General features: G+C 33.5%; 2 protein-coding genes across 2 annotated transcripts; both read left to right on the forward strand.

Moving 5' to 3' along the window:
• Positions 6,023 to 8,084, forward strand: LOC104749770 (transcription factor TCP10-like). Its single transcript, XM_010471464.2, has 2 exons — positions 6,023 to 7,657; positions 7,749 to 8,084. The coding sequence occupies exon 1, from the start codon at positions 6,575 to 6,577 to the stop codon at positions 7,637 to 7,639; it is 1,065 nt and encodes a 354-aa protein (XP_010469766.1). The 5' UTR covers positions 6,023 to 6,574; the 3' UTR covers positions 7,640 to 7,657; positions 7,749 to 8,084.
• LOC104749772 (GTP-binding protein TypA/BipA homolog) lies at positions 10,145 to 15,667 on the forward strand. Its single transcript, XM_010471466.2, has 18 exons — positions 10,145 to 10,579; positions 10,956 to 11,030; positions 11,335 to 11,485; positions 11,593 to 11,661; positions 11,752 to 11,924; positions 12,409 to 12,546; positions 12,636 to 12,761; positions 12,898 to 12,996; positions 13,180 to 13,300; positions 13,405 to 13,468; positions 13,859 to 14,038; positions 14,138 to 14,211; positions 14,546 to 14,595; positions 14,710 to 14,796; positions 14,902 to 14,952; positions 15,028 to 15,111; positions 15,227 to 15,277; positions 15,385 to 15,667. The coding sequence occupies exons 1-18, from the start codon at positions 10,247 to 10,249 to the stop codon at positions 15,466 to 15,468; spliced, it is 2,010 nt and encodes a 669-aa protein (XP_010469768.1). The 5' UTR covers positions 10,145 to 10,246; the 3' UTR covers positions 15,469 to 15,667.

Below are 15,955 nucleotides of genomic sequence, written 5' to 3' on the forward strand. Positions count from 1 at the left end.
AACCAGAGAATCCTTGGTGTCTTGTTTTACTCAGCAGTAGTGCCACCACCAAAACCACTTCCATGAGTTTGTTTCCTTTTTCCTCTTGCTCTCGGTGTCAGCATTTCTTCTTCATCGTTTAAATCATCATCGGTATAACCTTAGTTCACTGGTGATGACGAACCCATCTGCATATCATATTAACAGAGATAGCAAAGTTACTAAGTCAGCTATAGTAGATAACTTCAGATTAAGACAAGCATAATAAAAAAAAACCAATCGCTCAATAGATTCTACAATATAATCATTACAATGGAGTTTTAAGATTCAAACTAAGTCTATACATTAAACAAGATGAAACATATAACATCAAAACAGTATCAGATTCTAAAATAGAAGATGATCTTATTATTATCACTAACGAAAGTAAATGACACATGTAGACTTAAGATTCTAATTTCTAAACATCGATTATTCGATTTGGTTTCAGTTTCAGAAGACGATTAAAAAAAACCAAAGGACGATGAGTTTGAGATCAAAAACAAACCTGTGATTTCCGTCATGAAGTCGCAGAAGGAGGCGATGAGGCTAAATGATTTAGGATTTCCAGCTTGAAAAAATGATATTAATATCTGATTTTATTGGGTAAAAGCAAAAAGTAGTTTCGATTTTGAAGCTGGGTAGCCGAACAGGCTATAACAAGTTTGAAATCGATAAAAACAAAGAAAATAAAAAGGGGTTAGGGATTAAAGGGTTTATTTATGGGTTTATATCTTTGGGTATCTTTGGGTTTGGTTCGGATATCGGGTATTACCCGAACCCTATCGGGTATCCGATCTTATGAAAAATCAAATCCGATCGGATATTTTACCCTATCCGAACCCGAACCGAACTGCTCACTTTGGGTCGGGTTCGGGTAATATGCCCAGGGCTACTTTTAATCTTATACTCTAAATAATAAATCATATCTCTTCAAAATTATACCCTAAATGTAAAATAGAAATTCAAACCAAAAAAATATAGATAACCATTGGAAATGGTGTAAGCTTTTTTTTGGCATAATGAAGGATTAGCAAGGGTTACAGGAAAATAGACATGAAGTATGATTGGTAACTCAAACAATACCAGTGCGATATAAAAGTAGTCTTGTTTTTGTAAAAGTTAATCTATGTGTTAATTTATACCACTTTTAACGATTGACATATATCTATGATAAAAGTATTGAGATTACAACATGTACATATATATATATATATATATATATATATATATATATTAAATATTTTCAATAGGTCTCTCTAATGTTTTTCCGTGTAATGCGAAAGGATGTTGTAAAGTTTGGGAAGTGATTTCAAAGAGGCATACAGAAGTACGTGATTTTTTACCATGTATATATGCATTACACGGTAAAATTAGGCAAAGTAAAATATTTTTTGTAATGGGGATAAAAAAAACTTTTAAAAACGAAAAAAAAAAGCAAATTTACGAAACATAAACTTAGAAATATATTGTAGTTGAAGATCAGAGGACTTAAGAGAGGAATCTAAGGGACTTACAACTATAATATTATGGGTGAATGTTCAAAGCCAAAGAGATTGTGCTTTAGCATTGGGCTCATCTTCATCACTGAAGACTTCCAACTATAGTTTGAAAATTAAAAAAATACATTACAAAACAATGCAAAAACTCTAAATCATGAAAGAGGCTAATAAATATTGACAAGACTCTTATACAAAAAAAAAAAAAAACATTGACATTTTTTTGTAAATGATTTCTTCAAATAGTCATCGATATATTAATCTGTTAATCATCATACTGCAAGACATCATTATTTTTTAAAAAACTTCATAAGAAAAAAATAAAATAAAGTACCATTGAAAATGATGGGAAAAGAAAAACATATAGTGCATGATGGTTTTCTTCGTTATTACTCATGTGAGCATTAGATCTTATATAATACACTGAACATTTTATGAAGTTTGTAAGAAATTCTATTGACACATTATTCTGAGTAAATACATTCATGACAATACATACAGTTATAAAGTATAATAATTGTAATTAATTCTGTCATATGCATTATTGCAACATGAATAGTTTGAACAAAAGAAATCGTCCACCTATAATGTCTTAAAGGTTATTGATTGAGCGAAGTAAATGTAACCTAAAGAAACTGAATAAATAAAATGTCTCAAATTAAAAAAAGAGTGTTGACAATTTAATTTTAGATTAGCAATAATGTGTCTTTTATTTCATTAAAATTGAAAAAAATGACACATGTTAATAAAATAGAGTGGTGCCAAATGACAATTTCTCAGAACTCTACTTTATTATAGTTTAATATAGAGTATATATTGACATGTGAAACCGATAAAAATAGTTAATTAATAAAGTTACGGTTGTAATTTAAAAATTAGTGAAGAATTTATAAATCGTAAAAACAAAATAGAATAAATACATTCTTGTAAAGTAGATTACTTTTTCTTTAACAAAAGTAAACTATTAAGATCTTTATGAAATAATACTAAATAAAAAAACCAAAAATAATTAAAGATTTGGTAAACAAAGAGTAAAGAAATTTAAAGGAAAATTAGTGAATAATTTACAAATTATTTAAATTAAAATAGATATATTCTTGTAAGATGGATTACTTTTTTTTACCAAAGTAAATTATATAGAGTATTGCTATGAAATAATACTAAATAATACAAAACCAAAAGAATTAAAGATTTAGTAGAAGATAAAAGAAATGAACACTTTTCTAAGTAAATAAATTTATATTTAGAGGATCAAATTTAAAATTAATGTAAAATACACGTGTCGCAAAAATAGAACGCTAAATGCCGCATCCATAAGCAAAGTTAGAAAAAAATATTGTCTTATATAAATGATAATAAGTAAATCCATCTAATTGACAAAAGAAATTAAAATAATATTTTGAAATTTACTAAGTGTTTCTTAGATCAAATAACGTCGATTTTTTTTGCCAAATTTATGTCCACGAAAAGATCAACGTTCTGAATGTTTACGCCATCTTCCGTCTTTAGCTTTTCATACTCCCAATATTGGTAGCATCTTGGCCTTACATTTATATTACGTTGTTCCACAATACGTAACCAAAAAAAAAACATGATCTTCTCCATAGACAAAGTCTCCATATACAAAGTTACGAATATTGTAGCAAGTTATCAATGCGAGCTAATCTACCCTTATTCAATCCGTGCAACTATAAAATCTTTTTTGCAGGGTGCAATTAATTAATTGACTAGAAATATTATATGCTGCGGTCTCTGACTATGCGAGTTCTTTCCTGTACGGTCTATTTTATATGGTTCAAGGGATCGATTTATGGACTACTTAGATAAAGATTTATGACCGCAAGAGAAACTAATGGAATGACAAAACTTAGATACATCATAATAAAAATATTTTAAAACGTGAATAAATAAAAATATTTTAATATGTGTAGTTAGGCTTGGACATCCGTTCCGTTTTTCCAGTTTTGTTCGGGCAATTTCATGTTTTGAGAAACATGCTAGAATAAGAACCTAGATTTTATTTATGTTCAGTTCAGTTTAATTTATGAACGCACAGAGTTAGAAATGTTATCATCTGGAAAAAGGTTGAGATAATAAGATGTACAGTATTATTGTATACAACTATTTTTTTTTAATGCTATATACAATTTTTTTTTTTAATACAAAATTATCAAGTAGTGAGCTAAGTCTACGAAAAAGGTTAATGTGAGCAACGAAAAAGCTAAGGAGCCTAGGTAGAATTATTCAGCTAGGTTCCCTGATGTCCAACACTTAAATTATTATACACATTTGTATTACATTATTCTCGACGCTTCCTTCATCTTTCTAGATATATAGCCTACGTACTTTCCAGTTGGAAAAAGGACTCAAAGTATCAATTTTCAGTTAATGCCTTCAATTAAATAGTATAGTAGTATTTATGTAAGAACCAGTTATATAAAATTCTTGATTCAGACTTTGAAGCCTTTGAACAAATAAATGCAAGGGTATTTCTTTAGACCAAATAGGTTTAATATGAAAATCGATCACTTATAGACGGGAACTGTTTCAGCAGCAAATTAAAGAGACATTTGTTTTCACATTTAAAATTTTAAGTAAGATTATATTGTTGAGTTTTTTTCACAAAATATTTTGATTTCCTATGTTGACGTCCTGACTGGTGGTTAAGTGTATAAGTTTATGATTTGTTTGATAAATAATAGTAGTGAAAATGTGGGAAGAGTTACGTACGAGAAATTCTTTGAATATCTATATCATTTAAATTCGAAATGTTTAACCAAATAAGTCTTAATTATAAGTAAAGACATGAATTAAAATTGGCTGTGATTTTTTAAAGAAAAAGTGGCTATGATGGATAAGATATAGAGAGTGTGTAGGGTTATCTTAAGTTTCACGACTTGGAAGAAGTATAATGTGGAATCTTTTGGGATGAAGGCAGATTGCATGCGCGTATGCTTTTTCTAAAGACATCAAACTAAAAATCCTGCATTTTATATAATCTTTAACTTTTGGGAGTCTTCAAGTTGACGACATGTCACACTTTTGCTTTAATTTCTATTTTTCCTCGAATTATATTGTTATTGTAGTCTATGATCAACACAAACAAAGACACACAAATCTAGATCAAGTGAATGTTTCAATACACGCAGACATATGTTAAATGAATAGTTTATAACGATGATTTAAATTAAAAGAAATATTAGAGATTACATTTTATTGTGAATAATTACTTAGCTAGGTTCTAATGTATGATTGTTAAAGAATAAAAGTTCGGCTGTAAGACACGAGCTATTTGGAAAACATTTCAAAGAGATTTTCTAAACTATGTTCATGACTAACTTGAAAACATGAATACATAATCATTGTAACATAAAGCGTTGGCATATATACAAGATTATCGTCTTCTTACTTCAACCAATATTAACTAAAAAATCACTCTGTAGTAGATTAAATAAATAAAATACAGAAAAGCAAGAAATTAGAAGGAGAAAAACAATCTTAAAACTATGGAACATGAGTTATCTGTATAAGACACTTTCTTAAAATGAAAACGAGTAACAAAATAAGTTAAAAATTAATTTTCGTTTTATATATTTTCATGGAAACAAAAAAAGCTACAAACCAAGGAATATGCACAGAAATATCTAGACCTTATTCCAAAACTCCAAACTAAATATTCAAATGTATAACGTATGGTTGTGGTAAGAAGAAAAAAGAGTCTGAAACGTAAGTCTATTTCATTGCCCTCTCTTTTTAGTGGAACGAGAAAAAGCTGTTGAGTATCATTATCAACGGCTTAAATAATACGGAAAAATGTTTTTAATAAAATTATCATAAAAGGAAAAATAAAATAAAAAATCTTCGTCTTCTTTATAGGTGGTAGACTTGTAATTAAAATGAAAGGTAGATTTCTCAGACGATGACCTTAATCATAAGTTCCTAACACTTTATGCTCCTCGAAATTCGAATCTCATTCAACGTTAGGCCTAAATCATAGTTATCCACATGAATGAAACACATACTCTTCTCCCTCGACTCTACGTATACATAAAAATAAACGTGACCTTAACGAAATAAACAATAAAAAATAAATGGGACTCAACATCAATCATACTAGAGTCAAATTATTCCATTGCCGACTCTGATTGTAATGTAACTCTTAACCGACCAAACAAATGTGTCTATTTTTGTTTGGAAGAAAAAAATGCTTTTCAAGTTTAAATTATTTTCTGAATGAGAATTTACAGTTTGGTGTCATGGTGTGGTTAAGATTATATGTCAGAGTGTGTAACAGTGTGGTTTTTTCACATGGTTATGTATTTGCTAGAATTTGATATGTCACGCATGATTGAAGAATAATAATTGATGACTTTTTTCTGTAACCAAAAATATTGAAATACATGATAAATATGTGGCTAAGATGTTAAGAAGGACACATGTTGATGATATGTGAAATAGGAATCTTATAAATAAGGAACAAAAGGTTGAAAGCAAAAGGGTATTTATTTAGTTTACTTTCCTATTCTGAACCCTTAACTTCTGCTATCCTTTCCACCAACAATACTTATTCTCTCTTTCTTTTTTTCTTCCTCTTCTTCTCTTGTCCTTTGATTTTAGACCAACTAAACATATCAACAAAGTCTCCCTCTCTCTCTCTCTATCTCTCTTTCTCTCTTTTTCTATTGTCCAAATTTCATCTCTTTGGAAAAACCCTAGACCAAAGATTCCAATCTCTTTTCTCTTAAATTGTTCATCATATTTATAGATTTGGGTATATTGTGTCATTGAATCTTGTGACTGCCATGACAGATCTTTTTGGGATCTGCATAGAGGAGTTACTCCTTGTAGCAGCTTTCAGGTAGCTGTAGCCAGCCTGCATCAGATGTTATTTACTCACTAGACACCAAACATAGGAACAAAAAAACGGCAAGCACTTTGAAGAGCCAAACAAAGCAAGTGGGCAAACAAAAACGGCACGCAAGTTTTCACTCCAAGTTGGTTTACAAGAAAAAAAAAACTACTCTTGGAATGTCATTTTGAGAGGTAACAAAAAAAAAATGGGACTTAAGGGTTATAGCGTCGGAGAAGGAGGAGGAGAGATAGTTGAGGTTCAAGGCGGCCACATAATCCGAGCCACGGGCCGAAAAGACCGTCATAGCAAAGTTTTCACATCGAAGGGTCCACGTGACCGGCGCGTGAGACTCTCAGCTCACACCGCGATTCAGTTCTACGATGTTCAAGACCGGTTAGGGTATGACCGGCCTAGCAAAGCCGTTGATTGGCTCATCAAGAAAGCCAAAACGGCCATAGATAAGCTCGAAATCGCGGAGTCTACTACTAGTACTCATCAAGAACCGGTAACTACTAAGGCGGGATCTCCCAATTTGGTTTTCCAAAGAGAAAACAATAACCAAACGCAGTTCGTGGCGGCCAATCTTGATCCTGAAGACGCAATGAAAACGTTCTTCCCGGCGACGACGACAACAAGCGGTGGTGGTGGTGGTACAAACATGAATTTCCAGAACTACCCTCATCATGATGACGACAACATAGTCTCAAGAAGAACAACAACAACACCACCGAACCTTAGCCAAGATCTTGGACTCTCTCTTCACCCGTTTCAAGGAAACAACAACGCAGTCGTAGTACCCGAGACCAACAGTTTCACCACGACTCACTTCGAACCATTCGGGAGAATATCTGGATGGAATCATCACGACTTGACGATGACGTCATCCTCCTCATCCGAGCAACAAGAAGATGAAAGGAGTAATGGTGGTTTCATGGTGAATCATCAACATCAACCGTCGATGATGACATTGCTTAATACTCAGCAGCAGCAAGTGTTTCTTGGTGTACAACAACAACAACAACAACAAAGGGGTACCCTTCAGTCCAGTTTATTCCCTCACTCGTTTCGTTCTTGGGATCATCAAACCACGCCAGATCACCATCATCATCAAAACCAAGCTTCTCCTGTGATGTTTGCATCTCCTTCACAGTTTGGTTCTCATGGGATGATGATGATGCAAGGCCTTAGTTTCCCCAACACTACAAGACTACTCCATGGAGAAGAAGCTACTCAACCAAACTCTTCTTCTTCTCAAAACTCACACCTCTAAAAGTCTAAACCGGCTCAGGTTTGCTTCTTCTTTTTAGTGTATCAAGAAACCACAAAATAATTACATATGTATAAATCTTTCATAATTAACCCACATGTATTTCTTGCAGACAACAATGGAGGTTTTGATTCATCATGACATTGAACAAAAAAGGAGGAATTAATGTGATGAAAGGAGAGTACGCCATATATTAATTATTATTACTACCATCTCTATCCATATATTTATGATTTAAGATTATTATTACTCTTTTGGTATTATTATTGTTATTATTCAATTTTGCTTATTTGCTTCTATGTATGATCTCTGCATTGATCATCAAGATTACGATATTGAACGCGATGAGTTCACTCTATGTGTATTTTGGCTTGAATATGGCCTTAGGCTGGGATAAATTGTAATCTCATTTTTTGCTCTCCGAGTGAGTTTTGATTTTCCCTGGTTTTTAGTTTTCTTCGGTTAAGTAGAGTAATTGAAGGACGTTGAAAGCTTAGGTCGTATTAATGAGTAATGTAGAAGAGGTGCTCATTGTCATCTTTACAGACACCAATTTTTTCCTTTTAACATAGCTTCTGAGTTCTGATGACTCTCTCTTTAGCTTAGCTGCTAAAAAGTTACGACTATTTAATAGAAAAGTCAACATTATTACAAACTTGGGATTTTTATGCCAAAAGTTGCTATTGAGTATTCAATGCTTTGTGACAGTGATACCAAAGGATCTCGATATGTTAGTCTGCTTTACTTGATCTTATGACTCTTATTGGGTTTAATTTGAAAGAAGTTTTTGTTTTTCTCCTACAAATCATCATTGAAATCATTATTTATAGTCGTATAGTTAGGGGGTATAGAGATTGACATTTATGATTTATCACTATTTTGGCACTTGTGTATAATGAATATCTTTGGTTTGGTGAAATTACTTAAATATATATAGGTTAAAGGGGGTTTGTACTTTGTCGTCACATGATGATCATTAATTTTTTCCCAACGATGATCATTAATTTTTCCCAACGATGATCATCATTTTTATACAAGACGTTAAAAGCTAAGAATGTTTCGTACTTTAAAAAAGTTTGCATACTCGAAACAATTTAAAAGCTATCTAAGGTGAGAATGACTAGTTTGGCCTTTTTGATAATGAATTGTGTGCTTGGTTTATTGGAAGAGGTCAACAAAAGGATTACAACCTTACAATCAAGAGTTTTGTGAATGTGATAGATGGCACTTTGATGTTTTTGAAGGAAAACTGAAAATCTACATAAAATTTTTGTTACAAAAAGAAGTAACCTTGAAGGCTTAATTAAACTATAAAAATTCCAAATCATGGTTAAATTCTTATTAAGAACATATATAAATATTTCTTAAGAACATAAAATTCTGACTAATTTCCGACCAAATATTATTTAAAAATCTAATTAAATCGGAAGTTGGTAGAAAATTTCGACTAATTTCCTACCAAATATTATTTAAAAATAAAAAGAAAAAAGATAATTAAATAATTAAAATGTTAGTCGGAAATTGGTAGGAAAATTCCGACTAACTTCCTACCAATTTTTTTTTTGTTTTTGTTTTTTTAGATCCAAAAATTAAAGAATTTTTTTTTTCGACAAAATTCCGACAACTTGGTCAAATTTTCCGAGCAAATTTTATGACTAATTTCCTACTATTTTTATTGGGTCGGAAATTTTGAAAAAGTTCTGACTAATTTCAGACTAATATATTTTTGTTGGAAATTTGTCATAAATTAGTCAGAAAATAGTTGCATTTTTTCTGACCACCGGATTGGTGGGAAATGGTGGTAGAAAATTAGGCTGTTTTCTTGTAGTGAATAGCGGTTTAAATTTCATTGATTTTGGTTTATATACAAAAGTGTAACCCAATAAAAATATACCAACAAACAAGTACAATCAAAATATAACATAACACCCTTCAAGATTGAGTTTCATAGATGTTGCATACTCCCATCTTAAAAGTAACTTGTTGATAAGCTTCATATACTTTTGTTACGAAAAGAAGTAAAATTGAACTATAAAAATTCCAAATCATAGTTAAATTCTTTTTAAGAACGTGTAACCAAAATATACATATATAAATAGAACAAACAAGTACCATTCGAGATAGAGTTTCATAGATGTTGCATACTGCATACTCCCATCATAAAAGTAACTTTGTTGATAAGTTTCGAAAAACTGTAATTGATACACCAAAAACAATATGAATACAGATGTCCATGTGTTTAGTTTTGTTTTCCCATGAAAATAAGACCTGAGCATTATGAAGAGTTAGGTATCAAGACTCAAGAGAGTCAATCACTCTAATATTTTTGCATAATATAAGGAATCCAAACATTTTCACAAATTTCCACACATAAATTTTGTTTAAAATAGAAAAAAATGAGAGGTTCTAATCTCCTCTAATTAAAAAGGTTTTGGCTATATCTTAATCTAAGGGAGAATATGTAATTTTGATTGAGTTTGTATCCGTGTTTGCAATAACGATAAAATAAATACGAAACAGTTTTAGACCAAAAACCCTTAGACCATCGTCGTCGCCAGATCTAAAACCCTATCAGAGGAGACCATTTCGCGTGAACAGAGAGTGAGAGATATGGCGGGGCCTCTGCTTCGATCTCTTTGGTCTAACACCACTCGAAGATCCTTCTCTTCTCCATCATCATTATCTTCCAAATTCGGATACTCGCTTTCGTCCTTTCGCTCCTTCTCAGCAGCCACCGCTTCCTCGGCTGTAGCCGGAGCTCCTGGTAGCTCGTCGCTCGATCCTGATCGACTAAGGAACGTGGCTGTTATAGCTCATGTCGATCACGGTAAGACAACGCTTATGGACCGGCTTCTCCGTCAGTGTGGTGCTGATATCCCTCACGAGCGTGCTATGGATTCTATTAATCTCGAGCGTGAGCGAGGGATCACTATTTCTTCAAAGGTATCTCATTTCTTCTGTTTTGGATTGAAATTAGAGCTAATTGTTACTTCATGCTTGTGAATTTTGGTTCTGTATTAGAGTGATGATATCAAGTACTAGGTCCTGTCTGATGATGATTTAGGTTCTTGAAAATGTTGTAGATCGTTACTTTTCTGAAGTTTTGAATTTGAATTCTCAGTGAGAATTTGAGATTCTAACTAAGCAAAAGACTTTCTGTCTTCTTCTTTTTTCGGTTCTGTTCTGTCTGATGATTTTGAATCATATTGTTCAGTTCTGTCTGTAAATTGATGTGTTCTTTTATTGATTCCGTGAGATACTTGTTTATTATTACCCACGTAGCAACATTATTTGAAGTTTCTGTCGAATTTTCTGACAGGTGACATCCATTTTTTGGAAAGACAACGAACTTAACATGGTTGACACACCTGGTCACGCTGATTTTGGTGGTGAGGTATGAGACTGATCCCTCATGAAATGGTTACTGTTAGCGTATTATTGATTTTCATGCTCGATTTCAGTAGAGTTTCATATCACAATAGTTGATTAGTTTTGGAGAGTTACTCGCTTATTTGTGCTAAGTGAACATGATATAAAGAAATTAGAAGTTGTCAATACCTATACATGTTTTGGTGAAAATTTCTAACGAATTTGTTATCTTGGAAATTAAGCATGAGTTGTTTGTTCGAGATTAGGGCATTCCTTGCTGTTGAACATAGGTGATATCTTTGATACTATTTTATGCATTTGAATTATAGGTTGAACGAGTTGTTGGTATGGTTGAAGGAGCTATATTAGTTGTTGATGCTGGAGAAGGCCCTCTTGCACAGACTAAGTTTGTACTTGCCAAGGCTTTGAAGTATGGCCTACGACCTATTCTTCTCTTAAACAAGGTAGATCGACCTTCAGGTATGCATTTTGCATTCACTCATTTATTTAGTTTAGTTTCTCTTGTTTAGTTTATTTCTTTTTTTCGATTTATTTGAAATGCTTCCTCTATCTTTTTCGGTTGACAGTCACAGAAGAGAGGTGTGATGAAGTGGAGAGTTTGGTGTTTGATCTTTTTGCAAATCTTGGTGCTACAGGTAATTAATTTACCAAAGTATAATAGATGTATTCTAGTTAATTTACGAAATCATTACTAAATCAACATTTCTGCTTTCACCATTATTTAGAGGAACAACTAGAGTTTCCGGTGCTCTATGCCTCTGCGAAAGAAGGATGGGCATCTTCTACCTATACCAAAGAACCTCCTGTAGATGGTAAGAATATGTCGGAGTTGCTTGATGCCGTAGTAAGACATGTTCAGCCACCAAAAGCAAACCTTGAGGAGCCATTTCTGATGCTGGTAATATAAAACTCCAGCTAATGAGATTCTTAACTTGCTTAGCCAATATTGTGTCTGATTGTCCAATATCAAGTAGCTGATCTTTGAATTGTGCGAGATAGACTAACGCAGTTCCCATTGATTTCTGTTTGGCATTCAACATTAGCCTTAGATAGATTCCTACTGTAACTCTGAATGTTTTTTTTTTTAAGTAAGTAGACTTGTTGTGTGAGTCTAGAAGCATCTTTTGTAGTTACATGCAACTAGAAGTGATTTTTTTCAAACTAATATCCTTGGGAAAGGAAGACATTGGTTGGTTCATGAGATAATATTCAGTTTATAACCTTCAGCTTTCCTAGTTTGAATATATTCTTGTTATGTAGATAATGTACCGAGATTTGAAGAGATTCATATGTATGTAACTACTATTTTGATGGCAAAAAATGTCTGAACTGCTTAAGCCCTGGTGATGATAATTAACTAGCGTTTTGCTTCTGACTTCCAGGTATCAATGATGGAGAAGGACTTCTATCTCGGACGAATATTAACTGGAAGAGTAACTTCTGGAGTTGTCCGTGTTGGCGACAAAGTCAATGGACTACGCAAAACTGATTCCGGCTCTGAGAAAATAGAAGAAGCAAAGGTTTGTGAATATATTGCTTTGTACTTGGTCAGCCGTGTTTGCAAAGTGTTGATATTCTCATCTAAGCAGACATAAACTTTTTCTCATAGGTTGTGAAGCTAATGAAAAAGAAAGGTACAACCATAGTTTCAATTGACGCTGCAGGGGCTGGTGATATTATCTGTATGGCTGGTTTGACAGCTCCATCAATAGGTCACACGGTGGCTAGTGTAGAGGTAATATCCTAATGGACTACGTCCCTATTTAGAAAAGATAAAAATGAATGCTTTTAACATAACTTCTCAGTTCCGTTGATCCCTATTTGAATGTAAAAAGCTTGAATAAATACTTAACTTTAAATTTGTCTATCAGGTCACAACTGCACTCCCTACTGTTGAGCTAGATCCACCAACAATTTCTATGACTTTTGGTGTCAACGACTCTCCGCTGGCTGGTCGGGATGGAACCCACGTATGTTTAGTTATAGTGACAAGATGTAGCTTTAGTCATCGTACTCTGCTTTAAACTTTTACTACCTCAGATTTATCTTGGGGTCACTGAATTTCTTTTTCATGTTAGTTCACGTAAATATTTGCTGCCATTAGACCACTCTATGTGGCACATGTTGATAGGCCTTTACTAATCTGAATGCAGTTAACTGGAGGGAGAATTGGGGACCGGTTACTGGCAGAAGCTGAAACAAATCTTGCCATAAACGTTATTCCAGGCTTGTCAGAGTCATATGAAGTCCAAGGAAGAGGAGAGCTTCAACTTGGTTTGTGATTTTCCAGTTTTTGTTCAGTGTTTCTCACCTGTATAGATGGATATAAAATGTTTTTCCAGTTTGTGTTCAGTGTTAATCTCTATCGTGTCTAACAGGTATCTTGATTGAGAATATGAGGCGGGAAGGTTTTGAGCTCTCAGTCTCACCACCTAAAGTCATGTTAGTCTCATCTCTTTGTTTGTTTTACAGAAGTACACTGCAGACTATATTCGTCGTATAAGCGGAGTTAGTTGTAGAGGTTATTATATGGTGGTATTGTGGGAGGGTTAACTTGTTACTGTCATGTTACCCTTAATTAAGATAGTGCTAATGTTTCTTTTGTGGGCTTTTGAGGAAAATGGTGTTGCCAATTTGTTTCATAAAGCAATAGAAGCATTCTCTTAATTTTTACTAAGTTACCTGATTTTTCTGCTGATACTACTACACTAATACATTAGTTGGTCTATTATGTTCTACTAGGGTCTATGGATTACTTTTTAGCCTAGAAATTAAACACTATGGTGTTTATCTTCTTCTGACTTCTGAGCGTTTTTTCCTTTTATGATTCAGGTATAAAACTGAAAAGGGACAAAAGCTTGAACCAATTGAAGAGGTGACCATTGAAATTAATGAAGAGCACGTAGGATTAGTGATGGAAGCTCTCTCCCACAGGCGGGCGGAAGTTATTGACATGGGCCCTGTCCCTGGAAATGATGGTAGGACGAGATTGTCACTAACCTGTCCTTCAAGGTTAGCTTACTAATTTTAATTACTTTCATAAAATTTTACACGTTGCTCATTCGATCATTCCCCTTGAAGAAATGTGACCAATGTACTTGTGTTCTACAGAGGTTTGGTTGGGTACAGATGTGTGTTTAGCAGCGACACCCGTGGAACTGGATTCATGCATCGTGCTTTCCTAAGTATGCAACTTTTCTACTTGCATTTTCTGCAACTCCAGTCCCCTATTTGTCCCTCTCTGTTCTCAGTGTTTCTTCTTTCCTAAGCATCAATTCAGTTGACTCCTCTTCTAAAGCAATGATCTACGTCAACAATATTTCTTGCATATATCTGCTAAGCATGTTTTCAGCTTTAGATATTGTTAGTTTTCTTGTCAAGAGGATCTATCATAGATGCAAACATATTGCTACCTTTGCGATGACTATATCTGTCTGATAGTCAGAGAAGCATATTAGTATCCAAAATTTATTACTTTCTTCTTTAATTGATAAGCGTTTGTGTATTGCGTTCTTGCAGCTTATGAAAAGTACCGAGGTCCGCTTGGAAATGTTAGGAAAGGAGTATTGGTATGTCTATAGCTTGTTGCGCTTATTTCAATAATTTCGCTTGATATTTTTCCTTCATAAAAATTTGTGTGCACTCTCAAGTTTTAACTGTAATAATTTATCTTGATGAAACAGGTCTCCATGGGATTTGGTACTATTACAGCTCATTCACTGATGAGTTTGGAAGCTCGTGGAATTCTCTTTGTGTCTCCAGGGCTGGATGTGAGAACCATTTATATATGATAAAGAAATGTATATGTGGTCTTTCTGTATTTGATCCATGCTAATGCTGTATCTTCTTTTGTTTTTTTTTTCTGTCTTTAACAGTCATATGATGGTATGGTTATCGGTGAGCATTCACGAGATACAGATCTTGATGTAAGTTGGTTTGACTTTCTCCGCTTCATACTGAATTGTCTAAATGCCATGAGCTCACTTGCCCTTGCACTACAGGTTAACCCAGTTAGGGCCAAAGAACTTACAAACATTCGCTCTGCTGGAAAAGACGAAAATGTGAAGCTATCTCCACCTCGCCTTGTATGTGTCCTTTTTCTCTTTTCAAAATATAGAAAGACATGAGAAAACTGTTTTCTTGATCAGTAAAATTTCGTACCCTTTTGTGGTTTTAACTTTTGAATTCTTTTCGATTCAGATGACACTTGAGGAAGCTATAGGATATGTTGCCTCAGATGAACTTATTGAGGTACATTGTTCATCAACGATTCAAAATCTAGCTAATCGTATGATCCATGAGGAAGATTTTGTTTCCGCCTTAATATGCATTTACTGTTATTGATTTAACGTGGTCAGGTTACACCAAAGACGATTCGGTTGAGGAAAAGATGTCTAGACGTTAACAAGCGTAAATCCCTGAGCAAACGAGCCAAAGAGTAAAGTTATCTTCCACACTTGAGTCTCCGGTTCAATTTTTACTAGAGGCTGTGTTTAGTTCTTTTCACAATCGTAGAAAAAGAAAGTTATTCTATATGTACGAACATTCAAATTTATAGATTCGTAACTTATACACAAGAAGATGCATTCTTCTATTGATAACAATAAGAAAATAGATCGAGCCCCCGATGTTGTATTATCATTGTGGACCACCGGATTCATCGTTATAAAGAAAGTATTGTCGGTGGCCTTGGGTCTATTTCACGACCCAGTTAAAAAAGTGTTTCTTTGTGTTTTAATTTCTAGTTTTGTCTCATCAAAAGCATGCGTCTTCGTTAATATTAAGAAGCAACAATTCGAGACTTCGAGTAGTAGAATATGAACGGACTTAGTTCATGGAATCCGTTGAAACCAGCTGTGTTTATAAAATTTTACCTTCATACGTATTAGAAATTACTCAATTTTTCATCAACCAGATTGAATAAGTTAT

This window comes from Camelina sativa, chromosome 16 (genome assembly GCF_000633955.1).
Source record: "Camelina sativa cultivar DH55 chromosome 16, Cs, whole genome shotgun sequence".
Taxonomy (NCBI): domain Eukaryota; kingdom Viridiplantae; phylum Streptophyta; class Magnoliopsida; order Brassicales; family Brassicaceae; genus Camelina; species Camelina sativa.

What these genes read in the sequence shown, in the direction of transcription:
- LOC104749770 (XM_010471464.2), top strand. Translation starts at nt 6,575, where the DNA reads ATGGGACTTAAGGGTTATAGCGTCGGAGAAGGAGGAGGAGAGATAGTT.
- LOC104749772 (XM_010471466.2), top strand. Translation starts at nt 10,247, where the DNA reads ATGGCGGGGCCTCTGCTTCGATCTCTTTGGTCTAACACCACTCGAAGA. An exon ending in AGGAGCCATTTCTGATGCTG is followed by an intron (nt 11,925 to 12,408) that starts GTAATATAAAAC and finishes TCTGACTTCCAG; the next exon opens with GTATCAATGATGGAGAAGGA. An exon ending in AGAAAATAGAAGAAGCAAAG is followed by an intron (nt 12,547 to 12,635) that starts GTTTGTGAATAT and finishes TTTTTCTCATAG; the next exon opens with GTTGTGAAGCTAATGAAAAA.